Source organism: Aythya ferina, assembly GCF_964211825.1.
Source record: "Aythya ferina genome assembly, chromosome: 2".
NCBI lineage: Eukaryota > Metazoa > Chordata > Aves > Anseriformes > Anatidae > Aythya > Aythya ferina.
Window position 1 is genome coordinate 106579765 of NC_140297.1, and position 22448 is coordinate 106602212.

Below are 22448 nucleotides of genomic sequence, written 5' to 3' on the forward strand. Positions count from 1 at the left end.
CTTATTATAGATGCTCTTGCATCTGAACACCACTACCTCCTCTCCCAAAATCCTATATATATATATTTTTTAGTTTCTTCAGAAAGTAGTCATATGCTTCTCCAAAGTCCCCTGAGATATATCAATAGTACAAACTATTAGGTCCTTGAGTCTTCCTTCAGCTATACAGATGCATAAACGAAATTGAACCATTCTTGTCACAGCATGTTTACACCTAGCTGAGTTTTCAAGATGATGTTTGTGGCAAGGTGCTTTGTGTCTCCATGCTTGTGGGCATGCCTTTGGTGTGGAGGAGGAAAGTGTTTACTTCTCAACTGTATCCAGAAGAATCAGAGAAATTGCTGTATTCTGGTGACCAGCATCTTAAGTGGGTGACTTGGAATACTTGTAGAGAAATGGATTGAATGGAAACATGGCAAGAATAGCACTCAAATCATCTTTTTAAATTCATTGTCCCAGTGTTTCAAAGAGTAATTTTTTGTCCTTTAGTTGTTTCTCCTATGTGGATCTATACTAGGGACAAACAGGCTAGTTCACAAACACTGAAATTATGGCAGTGCTAATTTACTGTCTTGTTTTCTTGTTTTGGTACTATATTCTTTCAGCCCTGATGCTTTGTGTTGAAATAATCTTAGACTAGAGTTTGACTCTTTCTCCATTTGTACCAGCAGATGGTCTTACCTTTAAGATGCACAGATCTGAATTCAAGAAATGTGGTTGAATCTCTTTAAATCTGTATAAACCTAACAGATAGAGAAGAATTTGACTTTTTGTTGTACTTTGGTAAATGGAAGTTTGCCCAACTTAAGGGCTTTAGGATTTGGCTCAATATTTATTTTAAATCCTGATTTCCCAGACATAAACTGTTCTAATGGAAGCATCCAGATATTTGAGAACATGTTACAATTGTATTTTTGTGTGCTTCAGATGTGCTTTAACTAAAAAAAAATAGCAGATGTTTGAACCACGAAGAGTACTTTTCCTGAAGCATATGTTTCCCATGTTGCACTAGCGTGGTATGCTTACCTGGTGGAGATACTTTTTATGGTTTTGAGAGGAATTTTTTTCTTTTCCTCCCTCCTCCACTGATAAAACATCAGAGGTACAGAATACATCTTTTTGCACTATTCTGAAACTAAATTTGGTAATCAAAGTTAAAATGTAATGTTGGACAGTCAAGAATACCTCATTTTATTCTGACTTAAAACTACAGACTTTTCATTATTGTGTCTGAGATGATCTGCCATTTTTAGTACTGTGTGTAGCTTCTACAGTCTCAGAAGTGTTTTTTCTTCTGTGAAATAATTACAGGTGGCTAAAGTGGAATGTTTGGGTACCATTAGCACCCAGGTTTTACCGAGATTAAGGACTTCTCTGAGTCTAGAAGTTTTGATCTTGAAAGAAGCATTGATTTAGAGCTGGACTGCTAATTCTTGGCCTATATATATATATATAATTATTTTTTTAAATGCAAAAAACTTTTAGATGTTGAATTTGGAGGGAAGTGATGTTTCCTCACTCACAGCATCTGAAGCTAATTTGAAATCTACTGATTCTGCTGCCTGCAAATAAACTGAAAGTCTAATTTAACATCTGGGCAGGGTATTATTTTTGGAAATCCTGAGGACCACTGAAAAAATGGAGTGAAGGACCCACTTTTCTTTACTCCTCTGCAGAGGGTTGTTGGAGAAGAATGGAAGCTTTCTTCTGAAATGTCAGATTTATTACACAGAGATCGCACAAAAAAGGGTGGGGGGCAGATTTGGATTGCCAGCTTTTCCTAACCACAAAACAGGATGTGCTCCCCTCTCCCTACCCAAGGACTCAGTGTAATAATCAAACCATTCATACTCATTTCAAACAGCATTTTAATACTTGCCTTTTTATTTTTTTTTAAGCTCTTCAAATATTTCTTAGCTACAAACTGATAAATGGCTTTTGACTTACCAATTTTCAGGAAAATGATTGCATTTTTGGCAGGAGAGATAAACCAAATTAACAAAAATGTAGAAATTGAATTATGAGCCTGTCCCATAGTCACAAATATGTTGTGTGCTTTTAGGAATCTGGAATTAAAACTCTAACTCTGTATGGGCAAGCACATAAAGCCACTTCACTATCTGTGTATCAACAAAGGCAGCCTTGTTGGGCTGTACAATGCATGAAGCTTCACATGGTGCTTCAGAGTTTAGAAGTATTCTTATCAAGCTCAACTCAAACTGTCTTCTAGACAGGAAAAAACAAAACAAAACAAAACAACAACTTTCTTCTTCTTGGATTATGATGACAGTTCCCATTTTGGGCCGAAACCATTCTGTATTTGGCTTATTTTAGAAGTGCTTTCTATTCCATGCACTTTGAGCTTGAAGAAACAAATTTACCAGTTGATTTTCTGTGGATTGAGAGTGAGAGAGCTTGGCATGTGCATTGTTGTCTTGCCATGGAGCTGAACTAAAAGCCTGTTTGCTTTACAGAACTTATACCCACAAATAGAACAGCATTCACAAACATTTTGAGATGGATCATATTTTATATTTAATATTGTTTTTTCAGGGTCACTTAACATGGGACAATAATATTTCTAAAGGACAGGTTACTAGTCTGTTGTTCCTGTTTTCAGAAATGCTCTGTATAAAAGTTTTTGAGTCAGTGTGGTTGACCAAGTTACAGCAGTTTATGAACAAGCAATGTATTTTGTCTGATGTACAAACAAGTTTAGCTACTAGATTGTGGTTACTGTTAAACTTTGTTAATTCATCTGCTCTGATTGGAACGGTGCTGGAAAAGAGGACAGAACTGCTTAAAGAATGCAGGATCAGGCTATTACTATACTCATTTGAACAAGCTCCGTGTGATACCTGTTGCTTCCTTGAGGCTCAGATAAGCCTAACATCAGATTTTGTCTAATTAACTAGTGAAGACAGTGACTAGGTTGTTTCAGATCATTGTATGATGTTTATTGAAATTTCATCCTTTAATTTTGAACTGTGATTTGGCTGGAATAGCTGGGAATTTGAGGGGAATAAAGCAAGATGGAACAACTGGAAGGAGAAACCTCAACAACTTCTTGCCAGTTTAAAGGATGAAGAAAAAGCACCTAGTGGTTTAGAATGATGTATGAATTTCCTTCTTCTATCTCTGCAAGACAGTCTTCCCTTAAAGGTTGATCCTTTAGGTTAGTGATACCAAAACCAAATTTAAACTAACCTGTTAGCATAAAATGCTAGAAGACCAAGAAATAAAACATATTAATTTCTCAAATATGTGTAATCTTGCACAATTATTTTTGTCTGGAGTGCCAAGAATTTGGAAGTTGAATCATAAATGCAGAAATAAACATGAGTTTTAGGGACGATACAATTGAGAATTTTAAGAAATCTAATATTAGATTTATGATTTCTTATAATGCAGTCTGCTATTAACAAACTATCCATGGACTGATACTCACCCCTTCATCATCTCCATTTATCTCAAAAAAGGATGGCAGTGTTTGGCATGTATGCATCTTTTCCTGAAAGGTGTTTAGACACTGCAGTGGTCAGCACAGCATAAGAACATAAAGCAGGAATTAGTGATGCCATGATGTTTTCAAGCAGAAAATGATGCAACAAGTAAGGGGAGAAAAACTGGAAAAAAATGGTACACAAATGACTAGGGGAGTCATTTTTCCACTGTGAGATTCCCTGTTGCTTCATGTGTTTCCAAGATAATTGATTCTGAAGTCTTTCTTGTATGTACATCTGCTACCACTTTGGAAAAGAGAAAAGAATATATTTTTCTTGAGAGGTTGTGCTCTTTGGACTGCAGGTTAGGAACTTGGATCAACTTGCTTACAGGGCTGTCATGTAAAGGTGGTACAATCAATTCATTTTCTGTTGTTCGATTTCTTACTTGCGTAAGCATAACATTGCACTGTCGTCTCGGCTAGTGAATTTCTCAAGTTCCTGTTCACCCCTTCACAGCCCTTTCCACAGTGTGCTTGCTCCCTGCTTCAGTCATGCCAGCACTGCAGTCATGCCATGCTACCACAAGCACTCACGCTGGTGGTGGCTTGGGAGTTGCAGGGACTTGGTGAAAGAATTCCTTCATCTTTTCTGCTGAGGAAAACACGTGGCCCTAAATACATAGGCATACTCTAACATGATCCATTGCTTTGTTTGTGCATCAGGCATTTTGCATTCATAAAACAGTCCCCCTGTTTCCATGCCAGCAAATTTTAGCTGCTAAATAACCTCGTGGCAGCAGTTGAAGAGGAGACTGCCAAAACAAGGGGGTGATGAGGAGAAATGTTGGTGCCCTGTACCACACAACTTGGGATTTCCTCACTATGGATGTGGTGGGGTAGGGGCCTGGTGCCTTTGCAAACCTCTTTTGGCTACTGGCATGTGTGAGGTGCAGCAAAGGGCAGTTTTAAAAGCAGCTAAAGTTGAGCAAGTTCCAAGGTGATAACTCCACAGCTGTCAAAGCTGAGTGGGGTACAAATTTGTTTTGTGCTGTTGGTGGCAAAGTATGCCTCTGCACTTTGGGGTTGGGTCTTCATCCTTTATCCTTTGAACTTACAACACTGAGAGGTAGTGGCTGTCAAAAAAACTCATCTTAGAATATTTGCTGGGGATTACAGTTGGGCAGGATTTTGTGAGAACTGTTCCAAAATTGGAATCCTGAACATCTTATAAATTTGTACAACTTTTTCAGGGTTGGCATACAATATTTATAGAAAAGTGATATTTTTACTAGTAGACAGTGATGCCTTAAACAAAGGGTAAATACTTGTAGTCATATACTGATCATATCTTGCTGATTATGAAATCATCCGAACTCTAGTTTTCTTTAACGTACATTGATAGCAGGGTCCTAGCCCACTTTATGCTAGAAATTGGTATCATGGTGAGTTATGTGAATTTTGCTGCAGTTATGCTTTTCTTCTGATCAAAGACACTGATGGTGGTAAGGTAGTGGTGGTAAGGTTTCTTTGTTCTTGTTGTTTTGTTTTTAAAATAGTGTATTTTCTTGAGCTACAATGAAATAACTTGGAAGTTTTAGATTCAAAACAATTTAGTTCTCAAAATTCTTTCAGTGGTGAAAAGGAAAATTATGTGGGAACAGTGAATGTTCAAAATGAACTACAATGACCTTTTGAAGTGGTTTATAAGTGGATAGCTAATTGCAGTTACGAGGGAATGTCATACGAATGGATAAGGCAGGAAAAAGTTTCACAGCTGCAGCTTCTATGCCATAAATATTTCAGGCATTATTTCCTCCTTTTTAAATTGAAAAATAGTTCTCATTTTTCTTTGTTTAAAAAAAACAACCAACAACAACAAGAAACACACTGACATTTATTTCAATTAATCCTTTTTAATCGTAAGTACTACTACTTCCTTTAGTAAGGACACTTTTTGCCTCTGCAGTAAATAGTCTCTCCTCTTTCTACCTGACAACACATTAGCAGAACAGCCTTACTGAGTTAGGTATCTCTCAAGCTTGTCAGTGGAAGTTTTCTTTCCTCAGCTTGGTCTTCCCACTTCTAGCTCTTAATGACTTGTGGTAAAGCCAGAATTTAGCTCTTTTTCTAGACAAACAAGAACACTCCTGACAAACTGACTGGCTTCCTCTGTATTCAATCAAAACCCAACATTTTCCTTAGAACATTTCTTCTCTGGAGCTACAAACTTCATCCAAGACTAATTCTGGTCAATTTACTCATAAAGACCATGTTGAAATCATTGGTTTATGTTCATTACTGGTATAAATTTTTGTAGGTCTACTTACAAAAATACTTAATTGACGAGATAAAATTTTATACTAATGGGAGTGCTTGTAAGCAAAGTTACAAGGATTATGTAAGTTTTTATCATTGTTATCTTCATTGTATATAGAACTCTTGTCAGTAAGGGATCATTGGCTTCTCTGCTGAGATTGCAAAGAAAACCACATTTTTTACTTGAAAGACAGCTGGCTGTTTGTATCCTTCTTAAATTTTCAGGATATGTTTAAATCAAATTTAATGCACCCTTCACTTAGTTTTAATCCTTCAGGATGTATACTTTGGCTCTTTCTCAAGAAACGGATCTTCTGAGATTCTCAGTGGACTTATTTCTCTAAATTTGATATCTTTACCCAATTAAAGAGATGCTGGTGGTTTTTTTTTTTTGTTGTTGTTGGTTGGTTGGTTGGTTTGGGTTTGTTATGGTGATAATTTTTTTCTTTAAGTGAGAAAAGTGAACTCTTTTATATTTTGAGAATAAAGACCTATGTTGTGACCCTTAAGTTTATCTGTACCAGTCTTCACGTGTTCAGAACAGGCCTTAGAAAAACAGGTTTTTATTATTTATTTTATTTTTTTTCCTCTGCAACAACCAGTCCTTTCTTTTGTGATTGGCTGCATTGAGAGCACTGAAAGCCACGCTGTGGTGAATCCAGAATCCTAATTTTCTTGATGGGGTGTGACTGCTTTTCTTTCTCTGCTGATGTGGTACTACATAATATAATTGGGTATCTTCAGTACTGTGGCCTGACTCCAAAGAAATACGTAGTCAGACTTTATATTGAGCCTAGATATAAACAGATTAGAATTACTAACTGCGTGGGAAGTTTTCTTCAAGTTAAACTTCTTCTTAACTTCCCACATTCAAATGTTCTTGGACAAGGACACAATGCTTTGTTATATAAACATAAAAGAGGTATTAAATCATTTTGAATTTCCAGTCTTGTTGTTAAAATTTGCCTGGGAGCTTATCAAAGGCCTGGGGGAGTTTCTGCAATTCATAGTTCAGAGGAAGAAAACATTGATATGTTTTCATTACAGATGCATTGTAATGGAGCATCAATCTGTAGAAGAAGACCTCCAATATGTACCAGAGATTTGGCAACCCAAACTGAGTACCAAACATGCATTGCAGAACTCTGGGGGCAGAAAACATGTCTTGAGTGATGTACACAGAAACAGATACAGTTTTAACATGTATCCTGTGCATTCCAGGGAATATCTCTACTCAGAATAAATGCAACGTGTGATTTTCTGTTTTCGTCCATGATTATATGCACACTTTCTGTTTGAAAACTGGACAAGGTCATAGCCCTTTCTAAGCAGTAGGACTTCTGATAGATGTTTTTCACCCAGTGCTATGTAAGTGTTATATTTCAAATGCATAGCATGGATGATGGGCATGTTCAGGTGAAATTTAATTGGAAGTCAGATGGGTTTAATGCCTACTTTTCTAGAATAACCAAATTTAGGGATCAAAATAAATTTGTAGTTATAAGGTCTCCCAACATCTCCCTTGATTCTTTGATTTTTTGGGTTCCCTAGGATCCTTTACACGCATTTAGTTACGTGAAATAGTTTATAAGGCAATTCATGGCATTCCTAAATATATTCTTATAATATATTGAAATTTGACATCTTCACAATAAGAGAAAAATACTTAACATATTCTTAAGGAGGGAAAGAAATGCACAATTCCTCTTCAAACAAAAAATGAATTATTATTTCGTACATGAAATATCAGTTTCGAGTAGTGACTACATGAATGAGGGATTTGTCTCTCTTTTACACAATTGAGATATCCTGGAGATAATTACTTTTGAATTTATGTTTCCTTTGGTGAGCACAGTGGCTTTGTAACACTGCCTGAAGTGTTCAGTCATCACCCAGATTTGTTACTTGCAGTTTCAAACTTCTTTTTCCAAGTGATGGACCAAGAAAGGAAGTTTATCTATCTTTTACTGGAATAAACAATAGTAGAGTTTTAAACACTGCATTCTTATTTGTTACTTCACTAATGACCCTCATATTTCTTAGTGTTAACACCTCTCTGATGTTTAGTAATGTTTATATTCCTCAGAGGCATTTGTCTGGGTTAGTTTTATTGTCACGTCTGTCCTCTGATTCAGGTTTTTTTAGGACTGGTGTAAGTCCTGAAAAAAAGGTGTAAGCAACAGCTGGCAAAAAAAAAAAAAAAAAAAAAAAAAAAAAAAAAAAAAAAAAAAAAAAAAAAAAAGAGAGAGAGAGTTCTTACTGTATCTTATGCCAGTTGATTTATAGTGATTTATGTGTTTTAAAAGACAACAATTTTGGATGTCTTTGGGGATTATTAATGTGCTGAAATTTTTACTTGTAAATTGCTGGGAGAATTTGGCTGAGTTCCTGGTGTCTGATAGCTTCTTAGTGACTGTAAGTTAAGATGTAGATCTGCTTATGGAGATCTCTCTGTCACACAAGTGTCTCCATATCTGTCCTTGGTTGATGTTATTTAGCAGTAGCCCTGTGTGAATTTTGTTCGTCATCTGTGTTCTGTGTTTGCTGTTATTTTTAGTTTGAGTCTTGTCAGGGTTATGCAACTGTAGCAGCACAAGTGGATTGCTCTCTCCGGATGTCCAAGGGGCAAGGAACATGCTTTTCTCATTCCATGAAGATGAATGAGGAACAGAATAATTTCTTTAGTTCCCAGTTACTTTCCTAGAAAGAGAATAGGAATCTTGAAGACAGAAAATAAGCTCACATGTTTAACATTATGGCAGGCGCTGAATAAAATGCCTGAGAAGTTGTTGGAGCCAGAATGAGAACCAGGCAGTCCCCCTTCTGTGGGCAGCTACTTCAGCGGAGCAATATGACATCATCTTCTTCGTACCTGACCAGTGAATACAAGAAGACATCGCACAAAATGTGATTTCTGTGAAAGCTGAATGCTCAAGGTTTTGAAGTCCAGTGTTCTGTCCTGCTTGATGATAACCCCATATATATATATATTTATAAGTACATATAATTTTATAATATATAAAAGTATAAATAAATAAATAAATATATACACAGTCATGTAAAAAAGAATCTTGTTGCCAGCCCCATTTTTGGGTGTCAGAGGTTAGGACTGCTGTTTTCTGAGTAGAGGTTACTTTGGCATGTGTTTATCATGAGGTAGGGGAGCAAAGAGTGTGCCTGGAATGACCACTGTGACAGAAGAGACTGGAAGTGAAACTAAAGAAGTTTCAAAAAGTCATAAATCAAACCAACTAACCAAAACAACCATCAACCTTGAAGCAGATTGATTTGTTGAGTAAGGGATTACTGATACAATATAGAAATATGAAAACATAAAAGCAATGTAAGAAAATAGAAAGATTGCAGTTGAACTTGAAATGAGGTATAATGTTAAGTAGATCTTTCTAATGGCAAAGCATACTGGTGGTGGTGTCCATCATGGTTTTTACTTAATAAATACTTGTATGCTTAATTAAAAAAGCTTATTGACATTGGATTTGTGAGTGAGAGTAGATACTCTTTTAAAAGTCATTATTCTGAGTAAGGTGATCATTGTGGTATGCTTATGCCTGAGGCCTTTTGTTCATTTTCTTTGTTTCAAAGACAGGTTGGGAGTATGCCTGTGTACCGAAGATGCATTTCTAGAGCTGAAAGAAAGAGGGAAACAAGGGCTTCCCCTCTCTCTGTACTCAGTTCCCAGACAGTCTGCCACAAAGTTATAACTGGTTCCAGATGGTTTCTGATGGAGAGAAAGCTTACTGAAACTGCTACTCTGAGAAAGAAAGGGGAAAAATGTCCTAACCAAAAAAAAAAACAAAAAAAGTGTTCACTGTCCAGCAGTCAGCTCTCCTGATGAGCACTGACCAGTGAAAAATGTGATTGTAAACGTGCTGTGAACCAAATGTGTAATATGTATCCGTTTATTGAAGAATTCATGGATTTTTCAAAAAAAAAAAAAAAAAAGTTTGTGCATATCATACGCTAGCTGCATGATGCTGCACAGAGCAGTACTATGTCAAAATGCTGGCTTAGGAGCATGGTGGGAGTTTCATACGTTAACACAGTATTATCAGAAGAGCTCTTTCATGTTGGAGGAGGTCAGGTTGATGCAGGAGGCAGCTTGTCCTGAGCTAACACAGTTATGCATGGTTCTACGCTGCACACTGTAAGCTGCAACCATTAATTCACACTAAAGGGATGATAAGATTACTTGTGTTTCAGTTAACTATTTTGAACAGCAGTGTTTAATTCCAATCTCATCTGTCACAAGTATTATAGTAACTGGAGTTACTCAGAAGTGAGTGAGAGCAAAACTATGCCAGGATTTATCCTTTTTGTCTGAATTTCAGTAAGAAAAAATAAAGTTCCCAGCTAAAGCTCACTGGGCAGTCAGTGTGCCTGCCAGATACTTGACACTATTATAATACAGAGTTCTGGAAGAGGATCATTTTTGGTCACTTTTAAAGTTTTGTTCTTATGTTTATAGCATATCTAAAGTTACAATGAGTGGCAATTGTTTCCTTGTTATTGTAAAGAATTTTGGAGGAAAATTCAGAGCATCTGAAACAAAATAGAATGTGAAATGCAAAAAAGTATAAAAATAGCAAGTTGTAGTAGTATTTCAACTTTCCATTTCCTCTTCAGAAAATGGTAACACAAATTTCTTACAGCCACCAATTTAATTTTAAGTATACTTGTTTTATTATTTTTACTGCAATTGGCCAGTCATGACTGTGTCAGGTGAAAGTGGGAAATCCATACAGACTTAATAAGATTTGCACTTGTGTCTCTGAGCTGAAATGGAGATGTGGGGCTTATTCTCTGTTGTACTTAGATAACTGGAGACAAGAGCGGCTGCTGCATTTTTCTGAGACATTCAATTTTGTGACTATTAAATAATAGATCGTTTTATCCAGTCAATAGTGAGTGACCTTATTTTCGTGGTACATTGTTTTGTAAATAATGCACAGATAAAAGTGCAAGCCATGAACAGCCTCTTTGGGTTTGCTGTTTGGAAAACCAAAGTTTTGAGGAAAAAACAAAAAACAAACAAACAAACAAACAAAAACTATTTGAGGCTTTCTCCTCAAACACACCCCTGACCCAGCAGCAAAGGCAGCAGTAACTGTCACTAAATATCTGAGGACAATTTACTAATATTTTGTGTGAGTGCATATGTATGTGTTTTGGTTGGTTTTAAAGAACGCTGCATGCGTGAACCTGCATAAAAAGAAGGATAATTTTGTTTTCATTTCTTTTCATATTTGTGGTTGAAATTAAGATAGTTTATTACTAGAAAGCAAAAATTAAAAAGCTTCAAAAAATGAAAGCTTTATGCAGATACAAATAGCAGTAAAACGGTCTACTGAGCAGTCTTGGCCTTCTATCATATGGCTATTGGAAATACTTTTTGTCTGTCTGTAGTGTTTTGTTTTTTTTTTTTTTCCTTTTTTCTTTTGTACTTTTGTGTGGTGGTTATCGGATCAGATATAGAGGAGAAAGGAGAACATGACACGGATTGCATGACATATGATCAAACAAGCCAATATTAACAGGACACTGAACATGGTGACTAGTAAGTAAGAGTGTTAGTTGTAAGCATTTTAATCAATTCTATTGTTATCTCAACCCTTTGAGCCCCACGTTGGATGCCAAAAAGGATTGTGGTGGTTTTACCATGCTAGGCAGCTGAACACCACAACCGCTCTCTCACTCCCTTTCCTTAGATGAGGAGGGGAAGAAGTAAAATAAAGAACAACTCATGGGTTGAGATACGGATAATTTAATTAAAGTAAAAAAAAAATAATTATTAAGGAAAGATTATTATTAACTAAACAATTTAACTAAAGGGGAGAAGGGAGGGGGAAAAGGGAAAAAACAACACAAAACAAAACAAACAAAACAACAACAACAAAACAAACAAACAAAAAAACAAAAACAAAGCAAAGGCTATGTGGAAGTGCAGAGGAAAGAAATTACTCTCTACTTCCCACAAATGAGCAATGCTTGACCACGTCTTTGAAGCAGGGCCTCAACGCACGTAGCCGGTGTTCGCGAGGAGGAAGGACGTTTTCATGAGAGCCCACCCCTCCCCTCTTCTTCCTTTTTCCAGCTTTTATTGCTGAGTGTGACATCATATGGTATGGAATATCTCTTTGTTTGGTTTAGGTCAGCTGCCCTGGTGATGTTTCTCTTCTCACTTTTTTGCCCACCCTCTAGGAGGGTTAGAGGGAGTCCTGATGCTGTGCCAGCACTGCTCAGCAGCAGACACAACACTGGTATGATACTACTGCTGTTCTAGCTACAAGTGCAGAGCCCAGCACTGTATGGGCTGCTGCAGGGAAAGGTAACATCCCAGTCAGACCCAGTACACCTTGCAAAATCCTTTATTCAGAATGGTTCTCATTTTGTAAATTTTAAATGGCCTTTTCTCTTTTAGCATTTAATTTTTCTCTTTACTGAATTTGTGCATTGTATAAATGGTCTGTTTTACCACAGTTTGAAATGTTGCTAAGAACATCTGAACTGCTCTTTATCACCAGTGAGAGATGACTTTTTAACCGTAAAGCGGAAACAGGGATGTACATACATGAGGAGGAACTGCAATGGCCTTTTCCCCAAACATTAGACCAGGGGCCACAGGGTCTCCTACAGGTCCCACAGGGCAGGCCCTGTGTCACTGCCCCACCAGGAATGGGCTGGCCAGGCAGGCCTGGGGACGGGCTGAGGCTGTGGCTTCCCTGCAAGTTCTCAGGGGCTTCTTAGTGGAGTCATTTTCTCCAGAACCTGAACCAAGCATTTAGTTAACCTGGATAGTACAATAAAAGGTCTTCGTGTGGTTTTGTGGTGAACTGACACTATAAGGCATTATTTTTTCAAGTTAGAGGTGAACTGTGTATTTTTAGAAAGAAATTGCCTTTATGACTGTGAGTGGGTTACAGCTCAACTCCTGCTCTACCACTGAATGCAGTAATAACACTTCTAGAAAACACCACTGATCATTTGTCCTGTACTTCTGTTCTTATTTTCTGTTTTTTCTAGAGCAAATGTAGTTGCCTGAAGAGTGAGGCCAAATGTGGGACCTACGCCTTGGCTAGGCAGCCTTTGATGTTCAATAAGATGACTGTGTGTAAAACAAAGAAACAAGAACAATTCAAAAACTTTGAATATTTTAAATAACAGAAACTGACTGCTTAATGTCTTACTAGAGGGTGGCACAAGTATAGAGACCTAATAATCATGGCATTAAGACACTTTTATTGACAATTTTATTGAATCTTGACTGTATGTCCTCATGTAAAAATTAACCATTCATTGTGCATATTCATGGACGGTCTTGTAGAGCACCTTGATTTGGAGGAGATGTATTTGTTTCAGTGATTATCTTACTCTAAGTCCATAGATTGGTTCTTGGCACCAGAACCATGTCATCTTGGGTGTACACCAGTGTCTCATTCCCATGCTAAATCTAGGCTGTCTACATTAGTCTGTATCAGTCATCTAAATTAGGTGTTGATTAGGTGTTTTCAGAACTCTGAGGATGTAACTGGTAGAAAATTTGAAATTAACCTCCTTTTTTAAGGAGTGAACATTTTTGATGAATGTTTTTCCTGCCACTGGAAAAGTAAGTAAAAATGTTAAACCAAATTTTAGTCTAAAGGTATAAATCTTTGCATAGCTTTCTTAGTAATCTTGCAGTTATAAAGTTGTTAATCAGAATGCAAACACTATGCAATATCCTGCTGAATGAAGGTAGAAGACATATGACTTTTAGTTCACTGAAGTGATTCCTTCGTGTGCTAATGCACACATTAACATGAACAAATTAATCTAGATGATAATGCTAAGAATGTTGAAAGAAAGTAGAAAGAAATATATAGAAAAAAATCTCAGCACATATTTCTTACACAGAAAAAGGTATAACAAGCATTGTGTTATTCTGTTAAAGTTAACAAAAATGACTTTTTATTAAGAGAAATTCAGAAGTAGTGACAGGATGGCTACTTCTGTCTTCATCTGCCTGTCATATTTTCTGTGGTAGTGGCTTTTGACACTGGCTTACAATTCTAGCTTATAAGTCAGCAGCACTTTGGTAGTATGTACACACTCTTGAAGGCTGTTGTGGAACAGATAGTCTTATCTTCTGAATGGAATTTCTTTTAAAATTTGTGTAGAGTGAAACTAAAATCTTTTATGAAGTTATTTTTTTCCATACCTTTTGAAGATCAAATTCCTCTATTACCACCCTGTTTTGCCCTCCAAGATTTCTTGTTTAATAGATGAAATGCATGTTCTATACAAATTAACCTTTTAAGTAGGAAAAAAAAGAAAGAGCTGTTACTGTAAATGTGAAAATAACAACATACTGCAGGTGTTAGAATTCTGATGTTTGCTTGGAAATACCCAGTACATCTTGAATCTTGGTGGTGAGTCTAAGAATAGTAGTAGATTTCTTCAAGTGTTAAAACATTCTTCTTTGGCTGTCGTATAATACTGAAAATTAAAGTCTAGAACAAAATGTTTATAAGTTATAGGATTTTCTGTTTTTGCATGGTGCATGCTGCAGATATCTATCCTAAGAATGAGTTGAAATTTCCAACTTTATTTTAACAAAAACTTGAAAAATAGTTATTGTACTAGTTCTGTGTTAAAGATACAGTTCATGTTAAAGTAGTTTGAGCAAACATCAGTGTTCCTTAATGAGATATAAATTTGGGGCTGTCTGGGAATCCATTGTTTTTGTTTTTGAGTGCATATGTACAAAGCATGTATATTCTGTAGTCCAGGACATTTAAAAATGACTTAATAAAGGAAGAGAAAATGTAATTTTGAAATATATCTCACTTAAGAGTATGTCCTTTGCACAGAATGTTAGATAATGATTTTGTGAAATCATAGTGAAATGCACGTTTCAGATTTTTTGTATTATAATTAAGGAAAAGGGAATACAACAATGAACGTTCTCTTTTAGTGCTGAAATATTGACTGTTTTTATTGACTATGCCAAGAAGTGTAGAAACAATCTTTAAAATGTTAGTAATCTCTAAGTTCCCAGGTGTAATGTCAATTCTTCTTAATTTCAAAAGCAGAGAAAAGAACTCAATTGTTAATTCTTATGTAAGACTGGGGAAGGAGTGGTTCTTAAACTTCTGATATTAATAGATCTAATAGAAGTTATAGATCATCATGTCAATGATTCTACTCATATTTGGGAGCTTTTTTAAGGCTTTAAGCAGAAATATTTGCTCTAGTTAATGTAATGTAAGAGGAGATATTTTGTAATCAAATTAGCCCTCTTACCTGAGTTATTTTACCTGGGTGAGGTAATCATTGCACGTAATCATTTAGGTAATCATTTCCTAACAAGGTTTATAAAAAATGTTTTACAATGTGTTCTTCACTGCAAGACTTAAGTGTTCAAAGGTTATTTCTGTTCTCTATAGCTCCCCAAAATGTATTGGCGGAGCAGGCTTTATTGATTTTTTTTTCTTCGTGCATGTGTGTATACATACATATGTATTAAAGATATGTATTACATATAGTGATTATAACTCACAATTAGTGAGTTATGAATATATTTACAGATATGGTGAACTGTAAACATCGGTTATCTGTGTCTAATTTTTAATATGATTATGAAAGGTACATGAAAGTATCATAACTTTGTCTTATTTACGGTTATGAGCTAATGACTTAAAGGGAATATTTTTTTTCTGCTATGTTATGCATAAAAAACAAAAACATTTCAAATAATCACCTATGAACAGAGAATTCAATTTTGTGTGTTACAGAGTATTCATTTTCCTCCACCCAGGGGAAGATGATATAAAGTTATAATAAAACTATAAAAGAGCTAATTAGAAAAAAAAATGAATTTACTTATAATATGTTAATATGTTGTATATCAGTAGTTGTTTTTTGTGTCCTTTCACAATTGTGAATTACTGCTACCATTGGAATCTGAACAATATCAGAGTTTCAGAGATGAAAATCCTATTTCCAGAGTTTTCTTACTAGAGGCTGTTAGAAAACATGGTGAGGAAGATTTAAAACATACGAAATGGACTTTTAATGTATGGTGTATTTACCTATTCAAGCCTTGCATTTAGTGTTCTTTTTAGGCAAATCCATACATCTGAAATTAAGAAACTGAAAGCTTTCCAGGATACTAATAAAATCAACACTTTCAGCTTAAGGAGTTTTTTTGTTGTTATTGTTGTTCTTTTAAAAAATGTCTTCAAAGTATTTTTATATTCCTGCAGACACCTATGTGAAAAAATATAAGGCAAGGTTTATATGGAAAAGTATTGCCTGTTAACAGTCTGGTTTATATAGTTGCAGAGAAATAAAACTTTGAGAACACAGTCTCCCCAAGTCTAGAAATAGAAAGCAGTAAATTTAAAGGTAAATGTAGTCCAAGAATAATTCATCTGAAATTAATTTTGCTAATCGATTAGACAATTTTGAGGAGAGGTAACAAACGTAAAATGCTAAAATTGCATTAATTTTGAGCCAGAACTGATAGTGCAAACTGAACAATGTAACCCAAATACACAGAAATTTCTATGCCACCTGGCTTGCCAAGAAAGTTTTTTTGTGTAGGTTCTTTTTCCACTGATGGAATCCCATTGACCTCAGATGGGACTTTGTACTGTGGTGGGCATCTGCTTATGGCTGCCTTTTGTAAAGGAGACCTTTGTGAATGCCAGAGGGAGTGCAGAGGATGATTGATTCATTTGCTTTTTTGGATTATCCACTGTTTTGTCAGAGACATACTGAAGTTGATTTCATGTCCAGTGATGACTTCTTGACGGTTTTGATTATCAGAACTCGATATCCTTTTATAATAAGGTCACCCACTTAAGGGATGAAGTTTAGGGTGAAGTTAAGGGTGGTGGATGAAGTTTACTGCATTTTAGCAAGGCTTTTGATGGTGTCCTCACAGCATTCCTCTGGACAAATTGTCCAGGTTTGTGATGAGCAGGTACATGCTACACTGGGCAAAGAACTGGCTGAATGTTGGGGCGTAAGGGGTTGTAGTGAATGGAACTAGATCTGTCTGATCACTAGTGGTGTGATTCTCCAAGGCTCAATATTGGGGTCTGTTCAACATTTTAATCAGTGATTTGGATGCAGGAGTTGAATGCATTCTTAGTAAATTTGCTGGAGACACTTAAATGTGAAGTGATGTGGAACCTTGAGGAATGAGAAGCCTTGCAGAGGGATCTAGATAGATTGGAGCATTGGGCGTTCAGCAATAGCATGACAGAAACTGGATTCTGTATTTGGGATTGAGTGATGCTGGACAAAATTTCAGATTGAGAGAAGAGTGGTTTGAGAGTGGCCCTGTAGAGAGGGATCTGGGTATGCTGGTTGGCAGTAGACTAAACATGACCCAGCAGTGTACACTGGCAGACAAGAGGGCAAACCATATTTTAGTTTTTACAACACAGTGTAGCCAGCTGTTCAAAAGAGGCAATTATCCCACTGTGTTTACTATTGGTGTGGCCCCACCTTGAATACTGTGTGGAGTTCTGGGCTCCACGATATAAAAATGATGTTAAAATACTTGAATGTGTCAGAGAAGGGCAACAAGGCTGGTTAAAAGGGTGCAAGGCATGTACTAAGGGTTTGTTAAGGTTGAAGAAAAGGAGGTTGAGGGGTACCTCTACAACTTCCCAAGGAAGAAAAGTGGAGAGGGAAACGATCATCTTTTCTCCCTGATATCTAGTGACAGGATGTATGGGAATGGCTGAAAGCTGTGTCAGGGGAGGTTCACACTAGACACTAGGAAAATCTTTACCAAGAGGTTAGTTGGACACCGGAACAGGCTTCCTAGCAAGGTGTTTGATGCCCTGTTCCTGACAATGTTTAAGAGGCATTTAGATCATATTCATAATGATTTAACTTTGGGTCAGCCCTGACAGTTGGACTCAATGATCTTTGTCTAGGTCCTTTCCAGGTGAAACCATTCTAACTTATGAATCTATGTATTTGACAAATAAATTTACAATGCAGAGTGAATATATAAATACACTACAGCAGTTGTTTTCTAATCTTTAATTGTACTAAAATGTGTTTGAGTGTAGCTTTTTGTTGTGGCAGAGTAGCTTTTTAAGACACTAATCTCTTCACAAAAATATGCTAGATGAACGGAGATCACACACACACACACAAAAAAAGATAGGGAAATAGTGAATGGACTGAAGTTAAAAAAAATCACTGCCTTTTTTTTTTTTTTATTTATTTTAATTTATTAATTCTGAGAAATTTATTGATGGTGCACTTTCAAGAGCTTAAATAAACATAGTTGTCCAGGCAATGTGTAGGCAAGAATATTATTTTATTAGGTGGTGCGTGGGTATAGAGATTCTATATATTTGACACGAACTTTTTACCAAGGCATTTATTGATATACCTCCAATAGGAGGTTGTCTAAAATCACACAGTTGCTTTTTTTATGCTTTCACTAATGAAGCTAATTGCTAGGTGCTGTTCAAGAAACATAGCAAGCTCAGTTCAGAAGAATATTATTGTAAGAAGAAAATGTTTATAACATTGTACTGAAATCAAGTAAGCCATTTAATGAAATTAAAAGCTGATTGCCTGGGCCTCTGAAATAAGTGGATCTGCTACCAGAGTGACTGAGAACATTGATCCTTTCCTTTAAATACTGGTGGAAAAGCCATCAGGCTTCAGATCAACCTTGAACCACCTTTTCCTATGGATGCCAAAGAACTTCTTCCCACCCCAAATTAAACTTGCAAACAGACTGGTTTATGGATTTGTCCTGACCTCAGAAGTATCCTTATTGCCATTCTTTTCAAGAATGCCACTAATGGTCATAGCACATCCTCTGCTCCTCTGCAGAGCGCCCTGTAAGTAAGTGCATATAGCAGGGTTGACTGTTCTTCTTCTTAAATACATTCACATTAAAGCTCTGATAATTGCTTACAAAATTCCCTGTGGGATAGGTCCCATTTACTTTTTCTTGGTTACAGGGGTAAGTGTAAGTCATCAGGTGGTCTTTAAAGGCTGTGTCTATAAAGGAAGTTTAAGCATTAAGCAAAAGAAGCAGTCTGCCTGTGTTGAAATTTTCTCGGACAAATCAGAAGTTGTTCTTAAGCGTTCTGGATTTCACACCAAACAAACTTCTATTACACTTCATGGATTTTATTTATTTATTTATTTTTTTTTAAGGCTGGTGGGAGAATCATGTTTAGAAACAGAGCATAGATGCTACTTGTTCTTCCTTCGTGCCAGATGTACCCATAAAGATCACACGTTTCTTGGCTACACTGCAGACATGGGGCGAGAGTCCAAAGTCTTTGTATCAGGGCTATAAGGGAATTGGAGACTTATTCAAAACATTAGTTTGGAAGAAAAGATGTTGTATGGGTTTGTTTGTTAACAGTGAGAGTTTTTGTTTTTGCATTTATAACTAGAATGGAGAGATGTGATGAGGATCAATTAATGCTTAAGTTGTCAACTCAGTGTTGTCAACTCTAAATAGTATCAATACATTTCATGAAGTGGTGACTGCAGAAACTTGTGTGGTTTTTTTTTGGATATACATTTCTGGCAGAACTAAGGCTGTCTTTTTCCTCCCAAATCAAGTTGTTCAGGACATAGCTGAGAAAACAGTGTATTGGTATTAGTTGCATTCCATGGGTGAATGCCATCTCCTAACTCCTCAGCAGTTGCTCTATCTCATGTGAAAGTTGAATATAGCAGGTCTCATAATATTCCAATATCTGCTGCACAGAGGATTTAGAGATACTTCATTTTCTTTATTGTTGTTTTTTATCCTTTCAGTAAGGAAGTCCATATACTCCCCTTTCAGCACAGAATATGCACAACATCCATGTGTCTGGGTTGTAGCAATTTTTAATTCACAATCTCTTCACTAGAATAATTTTGTAAAAGCAAGCAACTGGGTGACAGTAAAATTCAAATTGTTCTTGAATTACATGATGTCATTTAAAGGATAACTGGTTATTTTAAGCATGCTCTAATTTGAAATGTGAATATACTTCATCGATTTTCTTCATTATTTAATGATAATCCCTATTTGTAATATAATGAACTTGTATGTTGTTTCTTAAAGAGAGACAATAAATACCGCTTTATGCATCACTATATATTTTTGTAGGGGATGGTTTTGTGAGTTTACAGGTGAGGAAAGGAACAAGTTCAACTGCCAACTTTGTCCATCATTCCATACAGTCTTTGTACCTTGGATGCATCTTCAGTGCTAAGCTTAAAAATGTATATTACTATGAAAATGCCTCAAAAGTGTACTTAATTTTAATAATTTAAGGAGCAAGTTGAACACTTGCATAGAAATAATTTAAATAAATGGTGACAAATAGCTATGGTAAATAGGAAACTTAAATTGTAAATACTTTGTGCTATTAAATATGATTACCTGACTAAACGATATGTTCTTTCTTTTTTTTTTTTTTTTTTTTTTTTTTTTTTTTTTTTTTTTTTTTTTTTCTCACAGCCTGTGCTTTCCGTTACAATGGGCTCTCCTTTGTCTACCTCATCTACCTCCTGCTCATTCCTCTGTTTTCAGAACCCACAAAAACAACAATGAAAGGTAAGACATTTCTTGATTTATTTTTAAGTGTCTGTGCTGGGCATAGTACCTGCAAAAGCCGTACGTGTGTGGTTTTTTTCCCCCTCATTAAGTGAGCTCATTTGTTATATACATGGATATACATCTATCATGCTATAAACTCGGACACTGCAGTTTCTCTGTAGTCTGGCTTTGGTGTTGAGGGACTTCCAATCCTGATGGTTTCTTTGTTTGTTTTTGCCTCAAGGTGCAACTGGGTACTGAGGGATCCTTTTATGGCATTATTTCACTGGGAATCCTGAAGTGATTTGGGTGAAAAATGAGCTTTCAGAAACCACCCAAAGGCATCTTACTGTGCCCAAGGGCTGGATTCATAGCTACTTTTAAGAATTAAATTTGGTCTTAGATTTTTTCACTCAACGGTGTTTTAGATACTTAAACACCATTGTCATCCTGATCTACATTATACAACTGCCTTAATAAAAATAACAGAAATGCCTTACTGATAGAGATAACAATGTATCATATGCCTATCAAACTTTTACAATTTTAAATATGAAAACAGTTGTGCCAACCTATGAAAACAGAAATTTCTATCTAGTATTACATTCTTGCTCTTTGTAGGGCACCTGTTGTCTGTAAAGGAATGACTTCAAAGTCAGCAGAAATGGCTGTGTAACAGCTTTGAGACTTTAAGAGTTTGTAATCTGTTGGTGAAATTTGTATTCAGGGTACAATCATGTCTTATCAGCTACTGATGTCACTTAGTAGCCTGTTGGATGAGATTGCAGATGACTGAATTTCAAAATACTCTTGCTGCAGGAAACATTCCTGTTTCTGCTCTCCTGATTCTCCTTCAGATTAGTACAAAAAAAGAATACTGCACAATGCTAAAGTCAAATGGACTCATCTCGCATCTTTTCTGATGGAAATAATGTGAAGACTGTCTCTTGAAAAGTAAGTTGGTTCCATGACACCACGAACAAAAAGGAGACATTTAAGAAATTCTAATGCTGACTTTGGCATAATTCTACTCACAAATTCATTGTCACGGATGATGGAAATTTAGACTATTTTAATCAACACAGGTTCCTAAAGAAACAAATTAGAAAATCTAGATTCCAAATATAGTGATGTCTGAGTTTAGAGGGCCTCTATGAAATTCTTGCCCAAATGGTTAGTGTTTTTTCATATGAAGAGAAAATAAATATCCTGTTGGCATACCAGAATGCTCCCCCAGACCTTTCCAGAGTGTTAGAGGCAGTTCTCCTTCTAAACATTCATTTTTGTGTGCCGCTGATCTACTTCCCAAAAGGAAATAAATGTATGAAACTTCTGAGTTCCCTGAGGATAGTTCTTGGGGAGTCTCAAGTTCTAAGTTCTGTTTTAGAGTAACTCTGCAAGCTGTCATCCTTTTTTCTCTTTACTGAGAAGATAGAGAGCAAGCAGAACTTCCAGAAATATCTGATGAACTGTTAATTAATGAGTGGCACACAGTGATGGTACCAATCCTGATTTTCACAAATGGAAGTTCAACTTACGTTGTCCCAATTTTTGCTAGTGTTTTCATTAACCATTAGCTTAAGTAGGAAGAATGATAAACTAAAGAAAACCATCTGTCTGTGTGTAAGGTTTCTGGTCATGTGGATTTTCACCCACTCTATGTATAGGGGCTCTTGTATAACAAAGAGCATTTTCTCCTCCAGGTCCTTGCATGGAGAAAAAAGGCAGAGTTAGATTTGTGTTGTGGAAAGTGTGTACTGGCCTATTCTAGTTATGACAACTCACTGTTTTTCTTTTACTTTGGCTAGGATGGATGCAGATTTTTTTTATTTTTATTTTTAATCTTTGAAGGTCTTACTGAAATTATATCCTGTCACAGTGCATGTCACAGACTTCCTTCATTTAGAAGAGCATCTGTATTGAATTAACCTATTTTGCATTCTTTTTTTGGTTTTATAGTTATTTATATTATGGTTTATAATTATTTCATGTGATTATAATAGCATCAAATGACAGAGGTTTGTGCTATGTAGTTTATATACATTGACTACACCTGAAGTAAAGGTGAAGAAGTGGAAAGGATTTCATGAGGGTAGTAGTATT

General features: G+C 36.1%; 1 protein-coding gene across 14 annotated transcripts in view; it reads left to right on the top strand.

The window, feature by feature from the left end:
* The window catches only part of PIEZO2 (piezo type mechanosensitive ion channel component 2), a 432356-nt gene that overhangs the window by 158542 nt on the left and 251366 nt on the right, over positions 1 to 22448 (top strand). For all 14 annotated transcript variants that reach the window (XM_084508371.1, XM_084508373.1, XM_084508372.1 and 11 more), the window contains one exon: positions 20268 to 20363. In XM_084508371.1, coding sequence (XP_084364497.1) covers positions 20268 to 20363 — 96 coding nt within the window. The remainder of the gene's footprint in view (positions 1 to 20267; positions 20364 to 22448) is intronic.